The 27,212-nt window shown below is 44.3% G+C and overlaps 2 protein-coding genes across 3 annotated transcripts in view; one reads left to right on the top strand and one right to left on the bottom strand.

Moving 5' to 3' along the window:
• MED12L (mediator complex subunit 12L) overlaps nucleotides 1-27,212 on the bottom strand; it is a 393,418-nt gene that overhangs the window by 150,008 nt on the left and 216,198 nt on the right. The window lies entirely within an intron of this gene.
• On the top strand, nucleotides 1,438-16,945 carry LOC138795829 (P2Y purinoceptor 13-like). 2 transcript variants are annotated; one of them, XM_069975443.1, is made up of 3 exons: nucleotides 1,438-1,498; nucleotides 12,192-12,425; nucleotides 14,616-16,945. In XM_069975443.1, exon 3 carries the CDS (start codon nucleotides 14,618-14,620, stop codon nucleotides 15,590-15,592), a length of 975 nt encoding a protein of 324 aa, XP_069831544.1. In that variant the 5' UTR covers nucleotides 1,438-1,498; nucleotides 12,192-12,425; nucleotides 14,616-14,617; the 3' UTR covers nucleotides 15,593-16,945. The 2 variants fall into 2 exon arrangements, with proteins under 2 accessions (XP_069831544.1, XP_069831543.1); XM_069975442.1 differs by lacking the exon at nucleotides 1,438-1,498 and adding an exon at nucleotides 7,245-7,294.

The raw sequence follows: 27,212 nt of genomic DNA, 5'->3' as shown, positions 1-27,212 counted from the left end.
TACGCTCCGGCCGGGATGCCATAGCAGATAGGGCAGTGTTCACAGGCGCATAAAGTACGACCGTTGTTGACAATGGCAACTACAGCCGTACTTTTACGTAGTGTGAACATAGCCTCAATTTGTACTGCATTTCCTTATACTGGGTGCATAACAAGGATTTAGCTGCCTTTTGTCAAATTATCTTGGCATGCTATTAGTAAGCTTAATAATGGCTGTGTATAGAGGGAATGGCTGTACTGCCATGATGGATTTGTGGATCTGCATGTGGCTCTGGATTCTGACAGCGCATTTCCAGATCGGCCCCTACCTGTAACCACACACTAAGAAATAATTGCCTGTGTCTGGCCATCTTGAAATTAAAATAGATTATTCAACACTTGAAGCAGCTTTGTGGAAACATGGTAAAAAATATTTTTGTTACAAGAATACCTGACGATAAACCAGGAGAAACTATAAAGGCTTCAGGTATTTGAATATCTAGTGTGGAACAGGCTCATATTCTACTGGCTATGGCTTCAAGGGCACATATATCAACCTTGTTGTATACAGATCTAGCCTCTCAGGAGATTTAATATGAGCATGTAAAGTGTGCCAGCTGTATGCTGCAGTTAGCAAAAATTACCCAGTAGCACCAGTGACAAGGTATTAGGTGCTATTGGGTTTTCATGGCAGCCGAGAGCCTAATGAAAACACCTAGTGCCAGATTTGTTGTTTTCTGGTCACCTCCTCTCCGAAGAACATGAAGTAACCAGTGATCTAAAAGTCCCAATGACCCCAGTGTGATTTTAAAGTGTATATGAGCCTTATCACAGGACTAATAACCCAAACTGACAACATAATAGGGATCAATGCTGCAGCCAGCTCAGGTGATGAAACTAGTGGCTGTACTATAGATGTAGAATTACATTTTCATGAAATTGATCTTATAAATGGAATTAGGATCTCAGTATGGGAACAAAATTCTCCTCGGTAAAACTCCTGCTGGAGCTAAGAACTTGTCAAAAGTTACTGCAAATGACTGTAGTGCTTTAACTAAACTAATGGAAGCATAAGTATAGACACACCTGTACATTTATGGGCAACTAGAAAATTAGTTATTTAAAGGGAAACTGCCACATAGAATATATACATATAGTGGTTTCTAGACCTAGAAGGTATTCTGAATATAATCATACATCAACTATAATTACTTTATTATACTAAACGGTTTTCAATAGCTGAAATTCTAAGTGAATAAAACTTGTACTTGTGACTATGTAAAGTAAGTCACCACATTGGTCATTGACTACAGAAACCTACAGGATGTGGGAATGGGTTTTTGGGTTCTTGTGAAACTCTGTTTTTCTGCAAGTGTACATTATTGCTTATAATATAAAAGAAACACTAGAGCTACTCTATATAGCTACTCTATATAACTATAGCATGCCACAGTTATCTGACAACATCTGCATTGAGCTCCCTTCTCCTCCGCAATGAGGTGCAGCCGTCAGAGATAAAGGTAAGGGTGCGTTCACGTGTACAGGATCCGCAGCAGATTTGATGGTGCAGATTTGAAGTTGTGTTCAGTTATTTAGATCAAATCAGCTGAGGATCTGCTGTGGATCCGCTGAGGATCCGCAGCATAAAATCCGCTGCGATACAGAGTGTGTGAGTGTGTGAGTGTGTATGTGTGTGTGTGTGTGTGTGTGTGAAGCTACCTTTCAAGTCAATTATTACTCTGCATCTTAGTGTGTAAAATGTTTTGTAGCTGAAAACTGAAAACTGCAAAAGTGCATAACTTACTATTGCTACATACACAGGCACTTTTACATGGCACTAGTTCATTGCCAGTAAGGGCCTTATTACACGGAATCGAGCCAATTCTGCCGATTATCGATCCGTGTAATAGAGATAACGATCAACCGATGACAACGATCATCGGCTGATCATTGGTTTAGGTTTCAACCTAAAATGGTCGGGTGCCGACCATGCATTGCTACGTGTAACAGCGATGCACGGCCGACGGCTAACGATTGCCCAAACACCTGATACCTTAACTCTCCCTGTTCCCGGTTTTCTCTCCTGTGCTCCACAGCTTCACGATCCCTGCGGCTTGTGTGAGCATCCTGTCAGCTGATGCTGCAGGGACTGGGAAGCTGCCAAGCACAGGAGAGAAGACCGGGAACAGAGAGAGGTAAGGTATCAGGTGTTTGGTCAATGGCTGCATAGACATTGCTAACAATGTCCATGCAGCCCTTACTGTTCGATTATCGCGCCGTCTAATCGGGCTAGTGTTCGAGCGCGATCTAGCAGATCAGTGCTCGTTTACTAAAATGATTGGGCCATAGTAGGCCGCACGTGTAATAAGACCCTACGTTTCAGAAACATCATGTTGGTATAGGAAACAAGACCTTATTACTGTCATTGCAGGGAGTCAATGCTGAGTACTCAGGTTCGGAGAATGTTGCTGAACCCAAACAGTTCGAAATCTCCACTCAGCACTATTGTTAGGTTATTTTGGGGTAAAGACTATGCACTTCCCTTAAGAACTTACAAGGGTTGGCCACTTTCTTTACTTTTTAATGCTAAACATCCTCACTAAAGTAGTCATTATAATATTAGACTTTCTTATATACAATGAGTTGGTGTGTGCACTGTTCTGTATAACGGTCAGCATTGTGTATGTCACATACGCCTCCATAGGCTTCATAATAGGGAGAGCCATCCAGCTGGCACGTGAGGCTGAGGGTGAAGCTTTATTTTTATACAGAACAGGGTACAACTGAACTCACTGTATAAGAGACTCCCATATAATAATAATTACTATGCTTTTAATTCATAGAATTCATGTCCATCATCTTTAAGGCCATTTTAGATGTATACTGGCGCTGCTGTAAAAAAAAATGTAATACAGTCTTTACCTACCATGATCCCCCGCAGCTTGCAATACAGCTCCTTCCATTCCCCTGCCTTCATCTCTTTTCCCTGCTTCCTAGAAGACAAAGAACCTGACAGGACCTCCTGCTTAGTCAATTACTGACTGCAGTGGGGTTCAGTCTCTGCTGGTGATTGGCTGAGCAGGCAGGTCCTGCTCCATGAATTGTCTCGAGAGCAGGGAGAGGAGACAAGCTGCAGTGGGAGCTGTGGGGGACTGGGGTAAGTTACTATAGCCTTTTCTCTTCTTTACAGCAGCACCAGTAACATATAAAACAATCAGAATCCTGGAATACCTCTCAAATAGGCACTGTTATTTCAACAAACTTTGCTTAGATCAATAATAACAACAAATATGAGAAACTTTGTAATATATCTTATGAGACAAAAATGTTTCCTTCTCCTGTTACCAAACATCTTCCCTTTCATCCATTTCTCTCAGCTAAACTGTCTTCTCTGCTAAACTAGCTCAGTCATATCCTGAAGCTCGCTAACAAATCAGATTACAAGGCATCTCAATGGAGGGTGGACAGAGAGAGGTGAAGAGAGTACACATGCAGAGAGAGAGAGAGAGAGAGAGAGAGAGACAGCTAAACAACAGCTCTGTAACCCCATTAATAGCTGAACAATCATTCAACTGTCATTTATATCACCTGTCCAGCACCTGCCCCCCTACACAGGACTGTTCGGCATGGACGAGCGTACCTATGTACCCTATTGGGAGGGGTGGTTTAAGCTGCAGCCAGAGAACTCTGACTGTGGCTTTTCTCTGGCAGAACAAAGGATTTAGGCTTATAGTAATAGGCGAACCCACCGTGAGGGGTGGGTACGACTGACAAAAGTGTAAGATGTATTAGGGCCTTAAGAGATCTCACCCCAGGGCTTCAGTAGACTGCTCGCTACAGCTTGAGGCTGCGTTCACACTACGTATATTTCAGTCAGTATATTTCAGTCAGTATTGCAACCAAAACCAGGAGTGGATTAAAAACACAGAAAGGCTCTGTTCACACAATGTTGAAATTGAGTGGATGGCCGCCATTTAATGGCAAATGTTTGCTGTTATTTTAAAACAACGGCTGTTGTATTGAAATAATGGCCGTTATCTACTGTTATATGGCGGCCATCCACTCAATTACAGCATTGTGTGAACAGATCCTTTCTGTGTTTTAATCCACTCCTGGTTTTGGTTGCAATATGAGGACCACAATACTGACTGAAATATACGTAGTGTGAACCCAGTCTTATTATGGCTTCTGTGCTGCTGTTTATTAGACTGTGCAAAGAGACACACAAGTACAGGAATTCATCCTATGTGTGCTGACAGCATAGACAATAGGCTCCGCCAGCCAGCACTGGGGGAACTGAAAACTGCAGATTTAGCTTACAGAGCAGTAATCTGCAGAAACATGCCATATCAAAGATATATGATGGCCAGATACAATGCTAATCCTCATGTTCACACACATTTTATGGCAGCTTATCCACAAATGACACTCACGCTTTAAGTGAGTTCCTGCCTATTTTAGAATAGAGAGCTCACACGTAACTTAAAGCATTAATAGCTTAATAGCACAAGCAAACAAAATACTGAGAAAAAAGCAGAACAAAATAAAGCCCCCCCCCCCCAACTGCTAAAAAAATCTCCACAGAAATAATGAGGCTCTTGGTTAACATTTGCAAACAGTGTAAACCACCCCACCACGATAAGGTAACCTCAGGCTGGGATGGACCTACACTGTACTATGGTCTCTCCATGGCGTATAGTACGCCTATGGTTTGCACTCAACCCATGTCACAAGGGTGCTATAAAAAAGATCATTTGGCTCCTATCTGCCCAGTCGTAGGCTTGTTCAGCCCAGGAGAGGCCATTGCTAGTCTGAAAATGCTAGAGTAGGGACCATGTCTCTGAGGACGCCTTAACGTGGTGACATGGTACACTCTGTTTGATCAAATAGTTTGCTAAGGACCTCATTTTTCAATATCTACAGACCAGGTTTTTACCTGTTAAGATATTTGGTAAGATTTTGCACCTGTGGGTTGCTGTTGCACTTTTGTATTTTTGTTTGTACTTAAGCCACATGCAGCGTGCAGCCTGCAGTTTGAACAGAGGCATAAAGTGTGCTGCCATTTTTTTCCTTTTTTTTTTTTTTACTTATTAGCATAGGGATTAAACTCCTAATATCATAGAAACAGCACAAAACTTATCTTTATCCTCAGGGCCCTGTATGCTATAGAGACATATCAGCAGGTTAGATATTTCAAAAGGTTTAAGAGGTTGTGTGGCATAAACTGGAAATCTACAGCAGCGTAGAGCAGGCGGCCTGGGAACTGATAGCTGCAGCAAAGGAGGACAGGTAAGTATACCGCACTGTTTTGCCCCCTGCAGCCTCGTCAGAATAGTGGATTTTCAGTTTATGCCAGACAACCTCTTTAATGAAAGAACTTAGCGGTGTCTTCTTAGCCCTGTAACTGAAACATAGAAGACTGTCAGCTCAAAAAAAAAAATAATTAAAAATGGTCCATTTAGTCTGTACTTATATTATTTCCTTTCTTATTATCTTAGGATAGCTATATGTTTATCTCAGGAATGTCCCATCTGCTGGAAGTTTGTTCCAAGCATCTACTACTTTTTCAATAAAGTAATATTTTCTCTAGAGATGAGCGAACCGGGTTCGGGTTAGAGTCCATCCGAACCCGAACGATCGGCATTTGATTAGCGGGGGCTGCTGAAGTTGGATAAAGCTCTAAGGTTGTCTGGAAAACATGGATACAGCCAATGACTATATCCATGTTTTCCATATAGCCTTAGGGCTTTATCCAACTTCAGCAGCCACCGCTAATCAAATGCCGAAAGTTCAGGTTTGGATGGACTCAAGCATGCTCCAGGTTCACTCATCTCTAATTTTCTCACATTGTGTCTGATCTTTCCCCCAACTAACCTCTAACACTTCCCTCCTGAACCTTATTTAGTCCTTTAAAACACATACAGGTTTGGATCAAGCCCCCCTTTCCCTTCTTTCCTCCAGACTGTACAGATTTAAATACTCTTTCCTCAAGTCTTTCCTGATATGTTTTATGCTACACACCCTCCACCATTTTTGTAGCTCATTTTTGGAACCGCTCTATTTTATCAATATCTTTTTGTAGGTGAGGTTTTTACCACATATTCCAGATGTGGTAAGCAAAGAACTGTAAGTAGTAAGTAGTAATGGTGATGTATTGTATGTAGTAAGTGAAACAGCAGATGATAGGTGGCACATGCTCTTAGGACTCTCTGAGTTAATGTGGTCCAACACCACAGGTAGCTTAATGACAGTGACTGAGATTTGAAGTGACATTTTATCCCCCAACCCACTTCCCCAAACTGCTCGTACCATCCATTTGATGAGAGTAAGCCCTTCCCATTCATGTCTTTTAAAATGCGCCTGGTGCCTTGGTTAGCATAAAAAAATGATCTTTTAATCTGCAGCAGCTGAGTCAGTGTGGTGTTGCCTAGAGTGTCTGTGCACTAGGCCTGCAACGCCTCTCCTATCTTCCTTTGCTCCCTCCTCATCATTAGAAATGCCCCTGGGCAAGATATATATATACAGTATTAAAAGATATAAATTTAGGATCTAGTTTTAGATCTAGTTTTGCTTACAAGAGTTACAGAAATAACTGCTCGAGTACATTTTATGGTTTGTGGTTCAAGTGGTCAAGAGAAATGCCATCACTATACTTCCCTAGTGATGTCTTGTAAAATCTGCCACTCAGAGTAGGAAGCATGCCAGCTTCCTGGGTATAGGCTTATAATAGTAATTTATGTCACTGCTGGCATGGAAACTGATGGTGAACTATTGTGACAGTGCACATCAGTAACAATGTACAGATATTTGACTTTTGCCCTGAGGATACATCTTCTGATATAATTTTTTCACTGCCTTTAAGCTCAACAGTCATGTATGTAGTGGGAAACATACATACATTCACATATACACAAACACGCACAGTGTCGGACTGGCCCACCAGAGGACCAGAGGATCCTCCAGAGGGCCCCCAGCTTTAGAACTAGCACAAACACTGACTGACATGTTGTTTCTTACTAGTTCTTCATTGGTGGGACCCCAGGATCATTTCCTGTGGTGGGCCCCAGGTACCCCAGTCCGACACTGAACAAATACACTGTATGTAAAATAGCTACAAAGCCACAGTTCAAAAAATCCTGCATATTTACATCTTATACATCTTATCCATAATGTATAAATTTGTGAACGGATAGAGTTTGGAAAAAAAGGAAGAAGTGAAATGAAGAAGTGTAAGAAAACTGCAATAAATACATTTACACCACAGCTCTGCACAAACAGGACACTGGACAACCGCACAGAGTAATACCCGTCTAAAGGTATGTACTGTAGATTATGCCCCAGGCACTTATTGTTGTATAGGGAAAGTATTTTATCCATGGGGCGACTGTCCTTTATATGGGGTTTGCAGAGCAGAATGCATGAGACTATAACTCATCAACTTTGACAGACAGAGCCATGAAGTGAATGTAAAGAAAGTACAATTGAATCCCTATTGCTGAACTTCCTTTTTGGTTTTTCCAGTGTGTTCTATACTAGTTTATTTAATAAATAATTTAGAATACTTAAATCAGAAAAACATTGAAGAGGCTATAAAAGATTTATTATTAGAAATATAGATATATATATATAGTTTTTTTTTCTAGAAATGATTATGACAGATCAAGTTTATTTCTTAGGGACATGAGGTCACTCGTTTATCAATGAGATCAATGGGAGACTGAAAACAAGACTTACAGAAAACTATATAAATGCTTTAATGCAGCCAAAACAAAAATTTGGATCTGGATGCGAAAACAGACATGAAGATCCATTATGATCCAATATTGACTTAAAGGCTTTGTGCCTTTTACTATTAATGTACACCGGGTGACTTTTTAGACATGTTCACGTATGGTAGGTTTTTTTTTCCTGGAAAGTGGATGTGGAGAGAAGGCTATATGTTTCCCTGATGTATTTACTAATGAGAAAAGCTAATTTCTAGCACCAGAAAATGTGGGCAGGGATTTATTAACCTAGTAGAAAAGAAGTTCCTGGCACTCACCTTTCCATTCTTAGTAAAGGTTCTTTACATTAGTAACAATATACAGAGCGTTCCACAAGCAGGACGCGTTCCTCATTTTCCTCAGCATACTGTACATTTATTAGCCAGCATACACCAAAATAGTAAAACGACACGTAAGACACTCAGCATATAATAATACAGTCGACCACCGCCCACTGTATTTTAAGGCTCATTTTCAAGTCTTAAATTACAGGTAAAATACAGAAAGTCTTAAAGTAGCGTTGTGTCAGGACTGTCTAGCTAGGTCCTACTTTGCAATACTGCAAGAATATACTGTGCTATTCTGACAAAAGAAACAGAAAATTTATTAGAAAATGAGCTAATAAATCCTTAGGTTATGTTCACACAATGTTTTTTCAGGTGAAAACATTGCCAAAATAACTATCATGATCATTATTTACAGCTGTATTTTCACTTTAAAAAATGTTGTGCGATTATAGCCTTATTGTTGTCAGGAATGTGCACTGAGCCTGGTGTGAACTGGGCCTGTTTTTCCCTTTGTGTGACACACCTGCTTGCTTCTCAGCCTCCTGGCAATGCAGGAGTTGCACTGCTCACTTCTAGCCTTGATCGCTGCAGCTGAGCAGTGTTGTTTGATTGACACATGCCTCTGCCTGTCCGGAAAATTGAGGATCAGAGCACTGATCCAATGGTGATCCGGACCGGGCTCTTGATCCTTATAAATGAAAGCAGTGGCTAGTCTTTCCCTGCTGGCAATTAAGGTTTATACTCTGATCCCAGCTCCCCCTGTCTTCTTCTGCGATCCCCATTCCTAATTCCTCTGCTTGCTCGACTCATTACCTGATCTCCCGCCTGACCTATTACTATCTGTTTGTTTCCTGATTTTGTACTGCATTGTCCGTTTGGTTCTGATTTGGCTTGTTGACTCTCCTGTATTCTGTTTGTCTGTCTTGTTCTGTGTTACACTTATACAGTATAGGGCACGTCTTTGTGGTTGTCCGCGGCTGCCTACGGCCGATTGAGGCAAGTAGGTTGGGACAGTGGGTGGGTTCAGACTCAGGGCTCACTGTCTCGTCTTGTCCCTATCACCCCATCCTGACAATTGTGTTCTGAATGGGAAGAAGTGCGGCCACGGGAATCCACAGCAAATTATCTCTCAGTGAATAAAAGGATCAGACAGCTGAAATCCAGCATGCCAGATTCTTCTCTTCCTGAACAGTGTTTGGAGGTCCCCTAGCAGGTTAAACATTTAGTCGATCCTTAAAAGCATAAAAGCAAATGCCCAGTACTCTTCAACCTATTGCCATTGTGAGCGCATGGAAAAAGGTAACTTCCTCTAACACTAAATATCCCTCCATATCACATAAAATAGAAATGCCCTGAATTCCACATGTCTCTTTATAGTTGTGTGTCACGGCCGCGGCGGCGGCCCGCGCTCCGGGCTGCTGCGACCTCTCCATGCAGCCGCCGGGGTCCATGTGCAGGGACCAGGCGCTGCTACTAGTTTGGCCCCGGGGGGCGCCTTACCTCGCCCCGCTCCTGTCACCCGCTGTGCCCGCCGGCGCGCACGTCCCCGCCTCCTAGGGCGCGCGCGTGCCTGCTGTCTCAGATTTAAAGGGTCAGTCCGCCCCTAATTGGTAGTTGCACCAATCACTCCCTATAAATCCCAGCATGCCCTGTCCCTCGTGTTGGAGCCTCTACATGCTTTCCATAGCGTTTGGCCCAGCTCCCTATTGTTCCTGACCTCAGTCCCTGTTCCTAGTCCCTGTCCGCTGTCCCGGTCCCTAGTCCCTGTCCGCTGCTTACCCATTGTTCCTGAGCACTGCCTGCCACCTGCGGTTAAGCCTTCAGACCTCTGCCTGCACTATCTTCTGCCTACTGCTCCTGCCACGCCTCGCCTGCTGTCACTAGCAACCCAGCCAGGGGTAGCGACCTGGGGGTCACCTGCCGCAGCAAGTCCATCCCGCCTTGCGGAGGGCTCTGGTGAAAACCAGCGGCCCCTTAGACTCCGCTCCCTGGTGCGGTTAATACCATCGCTAGTGACGGTTCAGTGGATCCACAACTCCAGGCGTTACTTTGTGCTCTTTTTCTCTCCCTCATCTCAATCCACTGTATGCATCATCTCAAACATGCAGCGGTGTACACCAAAGGCCAAGTCAGGCTCCTATTCAATAATTTCCACGCGGCTGGGTTCACACTATGTATATTTCAGGCAGTATTTGGTCCTCATGTCAGGTCCTCATAGCAACCAAAACCAGGAGTGGATTGAAAACACAGAAAGGATCTGTTCACACAATGTTGAAATTGAGTGGATGGCCGCCATATAACAGTAAATAACGGCCATTATTTCAATACCACAGCCGTTGTTTTAAAATAACAGCAAATATTTGCCATTAAATGATGGCCATCCACTCAATTACAACATTATGTGAACAGAGCCTTTCTGTGTTTTCAATCCACTCCTGGTTTTGGTTGCTATACAGCCTCACAAATACAGCCTCAAATATACATAGTGTGAACCCAGCCAATTTAGATGTAAGAAATACTCTTCAACCACAGTATTGTGGACACCTTCTAATATAGTATATGTTCACCTAAAAAAAAAAAATCTGTTTATTCTGCTCACAAACATAATAAAAGTTTAGGCGATAAGAGGAAAAACGCATTTCGTGTTGCAAGTGTCACACCCTCTGTCCAGACCGACTCTGATATTTCACTGTTCTAGTTTCCTGAGAAAGTTGAAAGGCTGAGTGCGCTGCTCATAACACAGAATATGTTTATTCTCTTAATGCTTGACCTTTCAATATGTGAGAACCAGAGAGAAAGCCCAACACGTAGACTTACAAGTAGAGATTATCCAAAATCCAGTCCAAAATCTGGCTTTATTGTGCGCCCTAGGGTACTGATAAACTGCAGTATATAAAGTGGTGCACCTGGCATGCCTATAGTTAGTAATACCACACTGTGGCATGTATAGCTATAGCAAAAAATAAAATAGATTATTTGTGGAATCATTGCAGTGAGAGGAAGGAATATTTAAGAAGAGTCTGCTCCACCGCAAGAGGAAAACACGGCCACTTCAAACCAGGCGAGATTGAGGTCAAGTTAGGTGCAATATGCTACATGCATTTAGTTTATAGGTGTGAAGCAATGTATTTTCTGTAAGCTGTGAGAGGATGCACACTCGATGCACTGGTATTATGAAATGTTTCCATGTAGACCAAGCTTTAGCCAATAATTTCCTCTTTTAAATAAAGTCTTGATAAAGCAAGATCCTCTAAAGTGCACAGTGTGGGAGGGAGAAATAGTGAGGAGAGAGGAGTGCAGTGCAATGGTTACTCTGCTTTGTTCAGCAATGAACCATTCACATACATGGAGGCACAGCTCTTACAGTTCCAATGGAAATAAAACAACGACAGATGGCATAGGTGGTAGAAAATGGTGGTAAAAGTCCTGAGCCAGCTATCTACACAGGAGATTTGTAGAAGCTGCTGGCAAAAACCAGACGTGGTCCCTAGTGAATCTGGTTAGGGCTTGGCAAGTGGCTTCTCAGGTTCCTCATGTGTGACTTCTTAGATGTCATTGTGTGTATATAAGCTGTGATGCAGCTAGGCAGGTCTGGGGCATGTGCATGGTCTGGGGCAACTGGGGCATGTGCACCAGATGCAGGGTGCACATAGGGTGCCAACTTATATATATCTTGGCCAGGGCAATGAACTGAACCTTTGCCCCAGGTGAAGGGATGCATTGCTATGTTTCTGGTATATACACTAGAGCAGTTTAACATCCACAGGGTTATGCTCTTTCTTAAAGTAGACTTAACTATTTCCGGTGATTGGTAGCCTGTAAACCACAGACCCCAAAGTGCAGGAATTCTCCTAAAATGAATGATGCCATTAGATACATTTTTAGTTTGTCCCCTAGAGATAACCAGCGTTATTTTCTAGAATGAAGCTAGGATCTATACTGTACTTACACTGACTTTGCATACTATACTGTATGCAAAGTGCAAATCTGATGACTTCCACTCACTTAATGCTAATAACCCAAGGCTGCGTGAAGACTATCCAGGCCACGGTGAATCACTTGCTTTTAGGCAAGTTTAGGATCATCCTGTAATGCTGCAGATTATGTATATGTTTGTGAAAGGCGTCTTTTGGGTGTATTTAAAATTAGTGTTTTCATTTTAGTAGGGTTTTAAAGGCTTCTATAAGGAAAATTCTCACTGAAAGACAAGCTGGGAAAGGTGAAGAAGCATTCAGAGAGCACAGTAGACTCCGCAGCCTGACCTGTACATGGGCTCATCTGATCTGATGTGACACTGAGGAATACCAACTATATGATGGGAAATGTTATCAAGCCGCTCTGATAGCACACCCCAGAAGCTGACAGAAGAAGGCAGAGAATAGCACTATACAAGGCTGGTAAGTCTATTACTGTATATGTGATAGTGACCAATATCCTGCCCAGTCCTTCCATAATGTAGTCTGTGGGTTTTTTTACTTGTTTACTACTAAGTATTTACTACTGAGCATGAAGTGTACATGGCTATGCGTAATGCCATATCAAATTATTATACAAACTGCATCTATCTAGTAGATAGATAGATAGATAGATAGATAGATAGATAGATAGATAGATAGACGGCAGATATACGGTGTTTTATTTTGGAGTGCTGTATGCAATAAATCACCGATTTTTTACCGTTAACCTTGTGAGTGCCGTGGACTTTCCATTTGCTAGATAGATAGATAGATAGATAGATAGATAGATAGGTTAGACTTGCTTTAAAATGCTCTTATTCTAGCTTCCCATGAGGTTACATTGTCACCGGCAGTGTGAAGCATGTAAAAGCTGGGTTCACTTTGACGGTATATTCCACTTCATCCATTATATTTACCCAATGGGTTTTTCGCTGCCAAACAGACTGTATTGATGACAGCATATAAATGGTGCTGTCATCCAGTGACAACATGAGAAACAAATCACAGTCATATAATAGCTAGATGCACTGGCTGCCTTATACATTTCATCAAGGTGCTTATGGTACCCTGCTATGTTATCTTCACTTGACTGACTATTGGATACAGTAAACTAAGGCTATGGTATGTTAAATTATCTGACAAGAAACAAAAGATATAGAAGTATAGGAAATGGATAAGAGCATGAAATTAAGAGGTATTAAAAAAAAGATGCAGAAATCTCAAAATCACATTGTAGTAGAAATCTGGTAATGGTACAACATACATCTCAGGATAAATTGGGTTTAGACATAAGTTGAAAAAAGGAGATAGCTGTATCATAAAACCCGGGGATGTATGTAAAAGCAGACAAAAGCCATCTACATTGTCCCACAAATCAGTCGTTAAACAGGACACACTTCTGTAGTCATGTCCGACCTTAGCCAAATAGCAATGTGAACTCCAGCTCCAGTAAAACGTACTCTTTATTTAATCATAGTAAAATTCCATGGATCATAAAAACAGGGAAACACCATTACTTTTCAGCTTAGTTTGTGAACTTCCTGATGTTTGGTACTTCTGGAAAATGTAGCTGCTGTTCCTGGGAAGACAGGATTTAAAGGGGGTTTCTGGGCAAGTGTAAAGCTTAGCAAACCTTCAAAGTATACTTACCTCTCTCGCTCCTCTACTTCATCATGAGCTTGCGGAGTGGGACTGCAGCTAAGGCTGGAAGATCTGAGGAGGATCTGTCAGTGGGCATGTGTGTGTGTGTGTGGGGGAGTTAGTAGGCACTCTTTTATTATAATAATACTAGGGAGGCAGTTAAATAAGTTTTACATCTTCCCAGAAAATCCCCTTTAGGGTAGCTTCACACACACCATATCTGCAGCCAATCCACAGCAGATTTGATCTAAATAACTGGACACGGCATCAAATCTGCACCATTAACTGTGCTGCAGATCTGCTACAGATCCTGTACGTGTGAAAGGCTATGTTCCAGGGAACGGCCGGTGTCAGACAATGATCTTCACTGCCACTGAATTCAAATGCGGGTGCATCAGCCGCATGCTTCATTGTGTGCACTGACATGTTTTCTGTGGCCACTATTCACTGAATAGCGGCCACAGAAAACTGACATGGAAGTTTCTTGCGGCGCCACTAGGGATCCGTAGAAGGCAGCACTACATAAGTTCCATAGTAATCACGGCCGTTGTTATAACAGCTGTGATTATTACGAAACTTACGTAGTGTGAACATAGCCTAAACGGGTGCTCCAAAGAAAAAAAAAAATTTTTTTTTGGTCAGAAAGTTATACAGATTTGTTAACTACTTCTGAATAAAAAAAAATCTCTAGTCTTCCAGTACTTATCAGCTGCTGTATGTCCCTCAGGAAGTAATGTATTCTTTCCAGTCTAACACAGTACTCTCTGCTGCCACCTCTGTCCGTAAAAGGAACTGCCCAAAGCAGGGATGGTTTTCTGTGTGGACGTTCTACTGCTCTGGAAAGTTCCCGTCACAGACAAAGGAGACAGTAGAGAGCACTGTGCAGACTGTAAAGAAAAAAGGACATTCAGCATCTGATAAGTACTGGAAGGCTGGAGATTTTTTTTTTCTGTATTAATTTACATTTATCTTTATTTATTTATTTTACAGCTATGAACCCAGAAAAACTCAACATCACCAATGTCTCAACTTCTGCAAATTGCTCTCGCGATGTTACGGTCACACATATTGTCTTCCCTATTCTATACTCTGTGATATTCTTTCTAGGAATAATATTAAACTTCCTTTCTGCCTGGATTTTCTTTAAAGTTCCAAGCAACACGGTCTTTATTGTTTACCTTAAGAACACCGTAGTGGCGGACATACTTATGACCCTGATGCTACCTTTTAAAATTCTCACCGACTCTGGCATAGGATCATGGCGGATGAAAGTTTTTGTTTGCAGCTTTTCGGCTGTTATATTTTATGAAACCATGTACATAAATATAATACTTCTTGGACTCATCGGACTGGACCGTCTTCTAAAAATTGTAAGACCATTTGGTAGGAACCGGATCAACAGTGTTAGTCAAGCCAAGAGGATATCTGTTGCAGTCTGGGTGGTCATCTTCTTACTCTCTCTACCTAATATGATTCTGACCAGTCATAAAGTAACTGCACAAAGTGTTCGCAGCTGTTCCCAGCTAAAGTCCCCACTGGGGATAAAGTGGCACGAAGCCGTTAATTACATCTGTACAATCATTTTTTGGTTTGTCTTTATTTCCATGACTCTTTTTTATACAGTAATCAGCAAGAAAGTTTATAATTCCTACATCAGATCCAAAAGTAAGGACAAAGCTTCAAGAAAGAAGACACGATTTAAAGTTTTTATTGTGGTTGCTGTGTTTTTTCTGTGTTTTGCCCCCTTTCACTTTATGAGGTTGCCATATACATTTAGCCAGGTTGGGATCATAGAAGATTGCCAGCTGAAGAACAGGTTATATGTGGCCAAAGAAACCACTCTGTGGATTGCAGCCACCAATGTGTTAATGGACCCGATTATCTATGTAATTCTCTGCAAGCCCTTTAGAAAACTCATACCAGGATTTAACAGTTCAACTAATTCCAGCCTGGAGACAAATATTTAATCCAAAAACTTATTTTTATGGAAACTAGAGAATAGTAGATAGATGATAACAAGCTTATCAATGGGGCTCTGTCCATTGGAATTCCCACTTATCATATCAATGGGGATACATTGTTTCCTAAGACAATGGAGTGATTCTTTGGGGCCCCTTATATATAGACCTATATCTATATAGCATATCATCAGAAGCAGCAGCATAGAGAGCATTATAGAGCAATACTGAACAGTGTAGATTGTGAATTACACACTGTGTGAAATATAACATTTGATCTTGATCTTTCACCAGATTTCCTACCCTGCTTCACTCTACAGATAACTCCTCTTCACCCTTCCTCTCTCCATAGACATCTATAGGCACAGTGTAACCTTATCACCCAATGGGTTAAAAGTCTGTCATGTCTCCCAAGAGAGTTGGATAGCTTCCTTTTTCAGAAAGTTGGAGTCTAAAGGCTGGCCTTGGTCCGGTGTACCTCTTGTATATCTGTGCCTGTTATTACAGGGTATGAGGAAGCATGAACTAGTATGTCAAAAAGTCCAAAATAATTAAATTGATTAAAGCTTCACTTTAAATAATTATTGTGGACATTAACATAGTCACTATTGTTTAACGGCCCATTTACTAGACTATGTGATCCATAACATATTTGTCCAGCACTTTTTTTCCTTACTTACATGGTTGAACCCCTGTGTCTAAGGGCCCTATAACAGCTGCATAGCCTGATGCTATAGTACATATACCTATGTGAGTATAGCTAGGGATAACCTATGACTTCCAAGAAAAGTAACAACATTGAGTTATCATAATACTGTTTGACTTATGTATAGGTAAAATACATTTGGGGTTTTGTGAGGTTAACTATTCACCCAACACATAAACAGCTAGAAGGTCCTTGTCCCCAATGCAGTCTGTACCTAGGCCCCTTCCCAACCATCATATGCTATTTTCAGCACTTCTGTTCTTCGATGTGACGGAGGGTACATTCATGCCCTTAGGTGCCTAGGTCCAGGTGTGACTGCAACATCTGAACCCCCCCCCCCCCCGCCCACATACCAATGTCCCTGATTTAACATATGTATTCATGCAGTAAATTGCATGCAAGAATGAATGCAAACCATATTTTAATGGATAATATATTAGAAATTGTAAAATTAGAAGAAGAAATGAGTGTGAAAGCTGAGCACTGGCCTTCCAATGTACTGTGATCCCGTTAACAGGTTTGCCTCTATGACTCCAGTAGTACGCTTCACCTCCTCCAGTGATATAACAGGAACAGATGGTCTTTTTCGCTGAAGTGTCCCCCTATCCTGTTTAATTAAATTTTGCCTGTTATTTTATTTTCTTTATTCTGTAAAATGTCACATGATTAAATATTCTTATAATATTCCTATATGTTTTTATCCTTATTTCCACAGTTAGGCTATGTTCACACTACGTAAAAAAGTCAATGTCAAGTCAATGCCATCTGCAACAACGGTCGTACTTTGTACGGTGTGGAACACTGCCTTATCTGCTATGGGATCCCGGCCGGAGCGTATGCACATAGTATATGCTCCGGCCGGGATCCCATACGGCGCCGCAAAGAACTGACATGTCAGTTTTCTGTGGCCGCAATTCAGTGAATAGCGGTCGCAGATAACCCTGTCAGTTCACACAATAAAGCGAGCGGCTCCGTGAGCTGTGTGAAGTTCTGATGTGGGCGCACGGCCAGAAAGATCACGTAGTGGGAACAAAGCCTTAAACTGTTAATTAGGACTAGGTATGTATTTCTGGCCTGATACACTGTACTGTATATGCTAATTGTTAACTATAAACAAGTCTAGGCAGAAGCATAACTTAAAGCTCATGGGCCCCAATGCAAATCTGTAGTATAGGCCCCAGTTTTTATGTTCCTTATAGTATACTAACATCTTTTTAGTGGTAGATGGGCCACAAAACACAACAATCACTGAACTCTTCTCTGGAGAGAGGGATATCTGGCTATTCCCGTGTTTTGAGACTCGTAACTGAGGCTCCACGGACCCCTTTTTTGCATATTTAAATTTTGTATGGGACAATCAATGGAGACTCGTAAATGAGTACTCCATTGGAATTTTTCACTGTTCTCCCTGAGTTCAGTGATTGTTGTGTTTTGTTGGTCCATTTATTATTTCCCCAGTAGCCAGAATCCTGCTCCACACTGACGAGGGGCAAATACCCCGAAACTGCAGTCTGTGGATGGATGCCTAGCCTTGGTAACCCTTGTCTTATGTCGTTATACTCGCCACAGAGTTAGACTTTGACTCACAGGGGCCACCCTGGTGTTTGCCTATTTAGTTTCTAAAGCTCGCAACAGAGTGAGGACCTGAGGGACTACGTATCAGGGTGGTTTGGTGCTCTCCCCACTAGGAGGCACCCCTTGGCAATGGGCTTCCTTCTCTGGAGAGAGGGATATCTGGCTATTCCCGTGTTTTGAGACTCGTAACTGAGGCTTCACGGACCCCTTTTTTGCATATTTAAATTTTGTATGGGACAATCAATGGAGACTCGTAAATGAGTACTCCATTGGAATTTTTCACTGTTCTCCCTGAGTTCAGTGATTGTTGTGTTTTGTTGGTATATATTGTGGACATGTCACTGGTAAAGTGCTTGAGGGGATGTACATCTCACCCAGGCTGATACATAGTGTGAGATGGTGAGTCCAGGAGGCATCTGTGCTCAGCAGTGTTATGCTGCTGAGCTATTATTTATTATTGCAGGGCCTGGACTTACATGGAATGGCAGGTGGGTTTTGGTAGTGGGACTTGCCATTCCCTCCCCCTCGATCCAGTGTGGGTTTTGGGATCAGGTGAGCTCTGATCCCAATCAGCCTGAGAAGGCAAAAGGTGTGCTCAGTGTACAGGTCCTGGCTCTCAGACAGGAGTGAACAGCCTGCATGCTGTTTGGTGAGAGCTGGGAAGACAGCCGCTGCTGGGGCCTGTTCACACCCCGCAATACTGCCGACTGAAGTGACAGAGAGGTAACCTGCTGTGTTAGTTAGCGCCCAGACGGGCAAGACCTTTTTGTTTTGTTCTTAAAGCACAGTGTTGCTATATTTCTGTTATGGACTGTTTATGCTGCAAATAAACGCCAAGCTGTTATTTTACAAGTCCAAGTCTGCTGTGAACTGTGTCCAAACACACCATCCCCCGGGAAGATCCCTACAATTGGTGCTGCGGAGCGGGCAAAACGGTTGCTAGGGGCAACGGTGTGCATCAACTTGGCTACAGCTGCTTATGTCCTGGGTGAAGGCTGCTGCTTCACTCCAAAAACAGACAAGCAACATGGAGGAGATGATGAAGCAGTTAATGCAAGTGAATATGCAGCAACAACAGGCTCTGACAGACGCTAACCTACGCCATGAGCAGGCTCTGACAGACGCTAACCTACGCCATGAGCAGGCTAATCGGCAGCAACAACAGGCTCTGACAGACGCTAACCTGCGCCATGAGCAAGCATTGGCCGCACAACAACAGGCTCAGGCAGCCGCTAAACAGGATCAGGCAGCCGCTAATCTGCGCCATGAACAGACAATGGCTGCACATCAGCAAGCAATGGCTCAACAACAGAGACTTATTGAGCACCTGATAGCAAAGCAAGAGTCGTCTGCAGGTGCTAATCCCCAGCTGGTGGCAGCAGCCGCGCCAGAGACTTTGTCTGTGAGAAGAGCTGTGCAGCGTGCGCTGCAAAAGATGACTGCTGATGACGATACTGAGGCCTACTTAACTGTCTTTGAGCGTGTGGCTGAGCGAGAAAAGTTACCTTCCACTGAGTGGGCAGAGGTCATTGCTCCCTATTTAACAGGCGAACCTCAAAAGGCCTATTATGACCTCAGTGAGCAAGAGGTCAAGGACTATCCTCGGCTAAGAGCAGAGATACTCGCCCGACTAGGAGTTACTGCTGCTGTCCGTGCCCGGAGGGTCCGCAACTGGAGCTACAGTCTGGACAAGTCAGCAAGGTCCCAGATGTACGACCTGATCCATTTGGCAAGAAAGTGGTTGGAGCCAGACACCTCTACTCCTGCCCAGATCCTAGAGAGGGTCGTGATGGATCGCTACCTCCGCGCACTTCCTGCTGATCTGCAACGCTTGGTGGGACAAGGTGACCCTAAGAGTGCTGACGAACTTGTCAACCTTGTGGAGAGGTTCCAGGCGACTGAGGACTACCTCCGTGATGTTCCTGCAGCACCGTCACCTCCCCGGAGTGCCAGACCTGTGCCGTCAGCTGGTAAGAGACTTCCATCTATTGGGGGAGTGTGGAGGGGTGCTGATAGAGGGAAGAGCGCTCAGGAGGTGTCTCAGGGGCAAAAGACTGGTGGTGGTCCCCGGTGGCTAAGTGGCCCTAAAAAGGACTCCCTGCCAAGGAGACCAGGCCCTATCCAGTGCTGGAGATGCCATGAGACGGGACATATGTCTGCCCATTGCCCTCTTACCACTGAGCCCATGGAGTGTGACGCTAGCCGGCGTCAGTCGCTATTTGCGGAGCCGTCTTTTGTTGCAGTCACTGGACTAGAGACTGAACCACAAGTCTGCAACGTTACTGTAAATGACTTCCCTGTTAAGGCGTTGCTGGACTCAGGAAGCCTTGTCACCCTGGTGCATGCCAGCCTGGTGACTGGGGACTTTGTGCCAAAAAGACATATGAGTGTGGTGTGCATACATGGCGATACAAAGGTTTACCCTATAGTACTGGCTAATGTCGGGACTGAACTAGGCACGGTACAATATGAAGTGGGTGTGGTTAAAAACCTTATGCATAATGTGATATTGGGGCGTGATTTTCCTTTGTTCTGGGCTCTATGGGGAAAACAACAATCCCCTGAAAGGAGTGAGGAGACCCCTAAGTCTATTGCATTACCCACGGTAAATGATAAAAATGTACAGGATGAAAATGATGCTTTTCCTTTGCAGGTCCTGGCAGGTGAGGAAGAGGCTCCTCCCACTGCGCAGAATGTTCCAGACTTAGAGGTGTCTAGGGATAATTTTGGTACTGCACAATTACAGGACCCCACTCTCAAAAATGCGAGAGAGCAGGTCACTGTTATGAATGGGGTACCTCAGGAACCAGAAGCTGAGAAAAAATTTCCACATTTTTCTATGACTAATGATCTCTTATATAGAGTCACTAAGATTAGTGACGAGGTGGTGGAACAGCTTCTGGTGCCTAAGTCGTACCGGCGTCAGGTACTCGACATGGCCCATAATCATGTCCTTGGGGGCCACTTGGGGACAGATAAAACGCAGGAGAGAGTCCTCCAGAGGTTTTATTGGCCTGCGATTTATGCTGACATAAAAAAATACTGTGAGTCGTGCCCCACATGTCAGCTTAGCGCTCCAGTGTCGCATTTTCGCAGTCCTTTGGTCCCACTCCCCATCATAGAGGTACCTTTTGACCGGATCGCAATGGACTTGGTGGGTCCCATTGTAAAGTCAGCTAGGGGTCACCAGTACATTCTAGTTGTGTTGGACTACGCGACCCGCTATCCTGAGGCTGTACCCCTAAGAAACACTGCATCTAAAACAATTGCACGGGAATTGTTTTATATGTTTTCCAGGGTGGGGATCCCCAAAGAAATCTTGACCGACCAAGGTACCCCATTTGTGTCAAAGGTGATGAAAGAGCTATGCAAACTGTTTAAAATCTCACACCTACGTACCTCTGTATATCACCCACAGACAGACGGGTTAGTGGAGAGGTTTAATAAAACCCTGAAACATATGTTAAAAAAAGTGGTGGAAAAGGATGGTCGTGATTGGGATCACTTACTACCTTATCTGATGTTTTCCATTAGGGAAGTACCCCAAGCGTCCACAGGGTTCTCTCCCTTCGAATTAGTCTATGGTCGTCACCCTAGGGGTTTGTTGGATATAGCGAAAGAGACATGGGAAAGTGAGTCCACCCCATACAAGAGTGTTATAGAGCATGTAGCACAAATGCAGGACCGTATAGCCACTGTAATGCCCCTAGTAAGGGAACACCTCCAGAGGGCGCAAGAGGGCCAAAGCAGAATTTACAATCGTTCTGCAAGAATCAGGACATGTAGCCCAGGTGACCGGGTACTCGTACTTGTTCCCACGGTAGAAAGCAAATTCTTAGCCAAGTGGCAGGGTCCCTATGAAATTGTAGAGAAGATCAGTGAGGTCAACTACAAGGTACACCAACCAGGTAGAAGGAAGCCTTTCCAAGTTTATCACATAAACTTGATCAAGCCCTGGAAAGACAGGGAATCCTTGGTGGCGACAAAGCCTGTTGGTCATCTGTCACCACCAATCCCTCCGGTCAGGATTGGTGACACCCTATCAGTATCCCAGAAGCAGGAAGCTAAGGAGTTCCTGCAGAGAAATAAAGACAAGTTTTCTGATCTACCAGGGCGTACGCATCTCATTAGTCATCATGTTGAAACTGAGCCTAGAAGCCGAGTAAACCTTAAGCCCTATAGGATACCAGAAGCACGGAGGGAGGCGGTATCATCCGAGGTAAAACGTATGCTTGACCTAGGAGTCATTGAGGTGTCCCAGAGCGAGTGGTCCAGCCCGATTGTGTTAATCCCAAAGCCCAATGGAACTTGGAGGTTCTGTAATGACTTTAGAAAGTTAAATGAGATCTCCAAGTTCGATGCCTACCCCATGCCCAGGGTAGATGAGTTGATAGAAAGGATGGGTAATGCCAGGTACATAACTACTCTCGATCTCACTAAGGGCTACTGGCAGATCCCACTCACTCCTGAGGCTAGAGAGAAGACTGCATTCTCCACCCCCGATGGGCTCTTCCAATATGTAGTGATGCCATTCGGGTTACATGGAGCCCCTGCCACTTTTCAGAGGTTGATGGACTTGATTCTGCGACCACATCGGGATTACTCTGCTGCCTACCTCGATGATGTGGTCATTTTTAGCCCTGATTGGGAAAGTCACCTCTGTAAGGTCCAGGCGGTGTTAGATGCCATAAGTGATGCAGGGTTAACCATCAATGCAGAGAAGTGTGCATTAGCCTTAGAGGAGGCCAAATACTTGGGCTACATTATTGGGAGGGGGTTAGTGAAACCACAACTAAATAAAATTGAGGCAATACAGAATTGGCCTCAACCCCTCACAAAGAAACAGGTCAGAGCTTTCCTGGGTATTACGGGCTATTACCGTAGGTTTGTGCCAAATTTTGCCTCAGTTGCAGCCCCACTAACTGACCTGACAAAGGGTGCGAAGTCCGCAATGGTGACATGGACTCCAGAGGCCGAGAAGGCTTTTCAAAGCCTTAAGTCTGCCCTGTGCCAACAGCCTGTGCTAGTTACCCCTGACTTTAGGCGAGAGTTTCTAGTACAGACAGACGCCTCTAACACAGGGTTAGGTGCCGTCCTCTCACAGGTCGTGAATGGCGAGGAGCACCCGGTGATGTACTTAAGTAGGAAGCTATCCCCGGCCGAGAAAAACTATGCCATAGTTGAGCGAGAATGTCTGGCAGTAAAGTGGGCCCTAGAATCCCTGAGGTACTACTTACTAGGCAGGAGATTTAAGTTAGTGACAGACCATGCCCCCCTAACATGGATGAAAATAAACAAGGAGAAGAATGCAAGGGTGACTAGGTGGTTTCTGTCCCTACAAAACTTTAATTTCACTGTGGAACACAGGCCGGGGAAATTACAGGCAAATGCTGACGCCCTATGTAGGGTACACTGTCTGTGGGGACAAAATGCTCAGCCCTCCGGTCTGAAAAAGAGGGGGGGGATATGTGGACATGTCACTGGTAAAGTGCTCGAGGGGATGTACATCTCACCCAGGCTGATACATAGTGTGAGATGGTGAGTCCAGGAGGCATCTGTGCTCAGCAGTGTTATGCTGCTGAGCTATTATTTATTATTGCAGGGCCTGGACTTACATGGAATGGCAGGTAGGTTTTGGTAGTGGGACTTGCCATTCCCTCCCCCTCGATCCAGTGTGGGTTTTGGGATCAGGTGAGCTCTGATCCCAATCAGCCTGAGAAGGCAAAAGGTGTGCTCAGTGTACAGGTCCTTGCTCTCAGCCAGGAGTGAACAGCCTGCATGCTGTTTGGTGAGAGCTGGGAAGACAGCCGCTGCTGGGGCCTGTTCACACCCCGCAATACTGCCGACTGAAGTGACAGAGAGGTAACCTGCTGTGTTAGTTAGCGCCCAGACAGGCAAGACCTTTTTGTTTTGTTCTTAAAGCACGGTGTTGCTATATTTCTGTTATGGACTGTTTATGCTGCAAATAAATGCCAAGCTGTTATTTTACAAGTCCAAGTCTGCTGTGAACTGTGTCCAAACACACCATCCCCCGGGAAGATCCCTACAATATATATATATATATATATATATATATATATATATATATATATATATATCTCATGTGTTTATTGACAAGTTTTCAGTAAGTTATTTCATTAAAGAGGTTATCCCACATACTCAGGATAACTAATCATAGAGGGTCCATCTGCAGGACCCACTGTGATTTCTAAAATGGGGGCTTTACTCCCCTGGATGGAGTTGCTGTCAGGCATGTGTACTGCTCCTTCCTTCACCTAGGAGAGTTGGGTCCCCATTATGGAGAGCATGGAGATCCCAGCGGTCAAACCCTCATGATCACTGAATGATAGGGAATATTTTCTATTCATGGGACATCTTTTTATTTACAATCAGCCATCAACTACAAACATGATACTATGTACATACCTTGCGACACAAGGGCATATTATATAGCAAAAGTTTTGACCCTAGACTATATATTACCATTTACATTAGACCCCCCCCTTGTATGACATAGTGCTCTACCCTCTGTTTGCCCTCCACAACTTCCCCCTCCATGCACTCAGCTTTGCACCTGTTGCACAACTCCTGTTGGGTGATCATCAAGCAGCAGGTGAAATTAAAGCAGCCATCTGGATGAATTGCCCTCCCCCTACAACACCATTATGACAGTCCCTCAGGAAGCCTTGGTGTGAGATGTGAGTCCAACTTGGTGGCTGAACACGATGGAGACTGGAACCTGCTTACTGTAAAGCCCCTTTGAGATCTATTTGCTGATGAGAAACAGACTATAAGGATCCCTGACTGTATTAGATCCTTTACTTGTGGGAAAGGGGTAAAGTAGCCATTTTATTCTGGCCAGGACTCTCTGGCTCCCACTTTGGTGCCAGCATGTGACTACTCTGGTCCCCCGGTGTTTCAACGCTTCCTGGCCTTGAGACATGACATAGCAGGCCCACTCTGCCATTCAGTGACAGAGACAGGATGCCTCTACAGTGACTGGCTGAGTGTGCCTGCTACACCATGTCTCAAGGCCAGGAAGTACCCAAAAAGCCTCTGCACAAAGGGGACGGGAGACCGGTGGGATGCTGGTGCCAGCGTGGGAGCCAGGGAGGTAGGTGGATGTTATTATTGTTTTCACCCACCCCCTCCACAGCCATTACCAAAAAAAAGGGGTCCAGGCCAGAATACCCCTTTAAGAACTCCTTATATGCTGGGTTAAATTAGGGTAGTGACTAAATCCCATACCGTAGAGGGACCTTGCTGGGCGCGCACATACAGCTCTTAAGGCAAGCCCCGCCCAGGCCAGATTTCATTGCCTGCTCTACTCCGGGCTTCCTAGCAGCCAAAATCAGATCCTGCCAGACCCCCAACCCTAATCCGAACGTTTAGTTTTAGGGTTAGTGGAATATCAGAGGTGAGGCCGCGGAATAGCAGAGGTGAGTTGAGGGGTGCCGCGGGTGATTGGAGGGTGCATCGGGCCGCGGGTGACAACAGGGGGCCGCACGGGGCCGCGGGTAACTGGGGGGCTCAGTGGGCCACGAGTGACTAAGGGGGGGCCGCACCGGACACTGGGCTGGGGTGAGCTGGAGGGGGCTGCACTGGTCTGGGGTGATGGGGGGGGGGTAAGTGGGTGAGAATGGAGGGGGGGTGAGCACAAGGGGCACAGTGTCGGGGGCCACACAATTTCGGAGGGAGACAGTGATTAGCAGCAGGAGCTGTCATTGTCTCAGTGTCCTCCTTCACTTCAGTGATCCGGGTTACAAGCGCTAACCCAGCCCATTAAAGAGACTTAGGACATGTGATCCCATCTCGAAGGGTGGGGGCCAGGAGCGTGTCGGGTTGGACTGAGATTTGATGATTCTATGCGTTTGGTGGGGGTGAATGCATCTGAATAACAGCAACTGTGCAGAATCCATAATAAATTGATATTGGAAATATGGAAAGCTATGGGTGGGCAACAAATTAATGCAAACAAGGGGAATACCCCTTTAAGGTTGGAGCTGTGGGGAGGGTTAGAACATGGCAAATCAGTGGAACGTAACCCTAATCCAACCCCCAATCCTATCCCTAAAACTAAATGTCTGGATTAGGGTCGGGGGTCCGGCAGGGTCTGATTATGGCTGCTAGGAAGCCCGGAGCCAATGAGATCCAGCCAGGGCAGGGGTTGCCTGGAGAGCTATGTGCGTGCACCCAGCAAGATCCCTGTACAGTATGGGATTAAGACACTACCGTTAAATTAGGTAACAGCACATCAAGGTGGTTAAAAGTCCTGAATAAATAAAAGGGGTATGTATGTAATCAAGGACATGGACTGAGCAATATAAATATGTTTGTGCTCATTTTGGAGGAGAGTAAAATAGAGAAAATACTTTTTTAATGTACTGCGCACAAAAAAAAAAAAAAAAAAAAAAGGCTTTTAAACTATGACAGATCGTCATGCAGTTGCCCACCACACAGAGAATTAAAACAGAAAACAAGGCCATGGATCATTACTCTTTTACTATGAATATTTTTGCGCCAAGTAAAGCAGAATAACTGGTATAAAGAAGGTGATAAAGAATTTTATGTGCTTATAATTTATTTTTAATATAAACTGGCTTTTTTCCTTGCAATCTGCAAAACTCTCTTCTCTCTTTACCCATATAGTGGCCTCTTAGGCCTTATGCACACGTTCAGTATTTTTTTATGTCCGTAGATTCCTCTCACTATCCACCCATACAATCAGCTAGAGAATTAACACAGGAGAGAAGAGCGCTAAGTAAAATTTCTAGAACTGTATGGAATAAGAACAGAGAATAAAATTAATATTTGGCTGACAGGAGTTTTATGATTTTAAAGATGCAGCCTAAAAGTGCAGCAAGGAAATCTGTGAAGGTAGCGTACTCCTCTTAAAGGACACCTGTCACCCCCCGTGCCGGGGTGACAGGCTCCCGACCCCCTGTTAGATCCCCCTATACTTACGTGATCCCGCCGGGTCCAGCTTCCTGAGCCGGTCGGGTCACGGAGATTTCAGCGCCCGAAGCCCGGCGCGCGTGCTGACAGCAGAGTCAGATGCCCATAGAGAATGAATGGGGAGTCTGTTGCTCCGTCATTCTCTATGGGCATCGGACTCATCTCTCAGCGCGTGCGTCGGGCTTCGGGCTCTCATATCTCCGTGACCCGACCGCATCAGGAAGCGGGACACGGCGGGATCACGTAAGTATAGGGGGATCTAACAGGGGGTCGGGAGCCTGTCACCCCGGCACGGGGGGTGACAGGTCCTCTTTAAGGAGCACAACCTTGGGTCTAAAATTTATAAATATTTAAAATCACCTAAGCAGCCATCTAAGATACACTTCCTAAAAG

This window comes from Dendropsophus ebraccatus, chromosome 6 (assembly GCF_027789765.1).
Source record: "Dendropsophus ebraccatus isolate aDenEbr1 chromosome 6, aDenEbr1.pat, whole genome shotgun sequence".
In the NCBI taxonomy this organism is placed as follows: domain Eukaryota; kingdom Metazoa; phylum Chordata; class Amphibia; order Anura; family Hylidae; genus Dendropsophus; species Dendropsophus ebraccatus.
This window is presented reverse-complemented; position numbering and strand designations above follow the sequence as displayed.

Coding starts and splice junctions, on each gene's coding strand:
- LOC138795829 (XM_069975443.1), top strand. CDS start 14,618: ATGAACCCAGAAAAACTCAACATCACCAATGTCTCAACTTCTGCAAAT.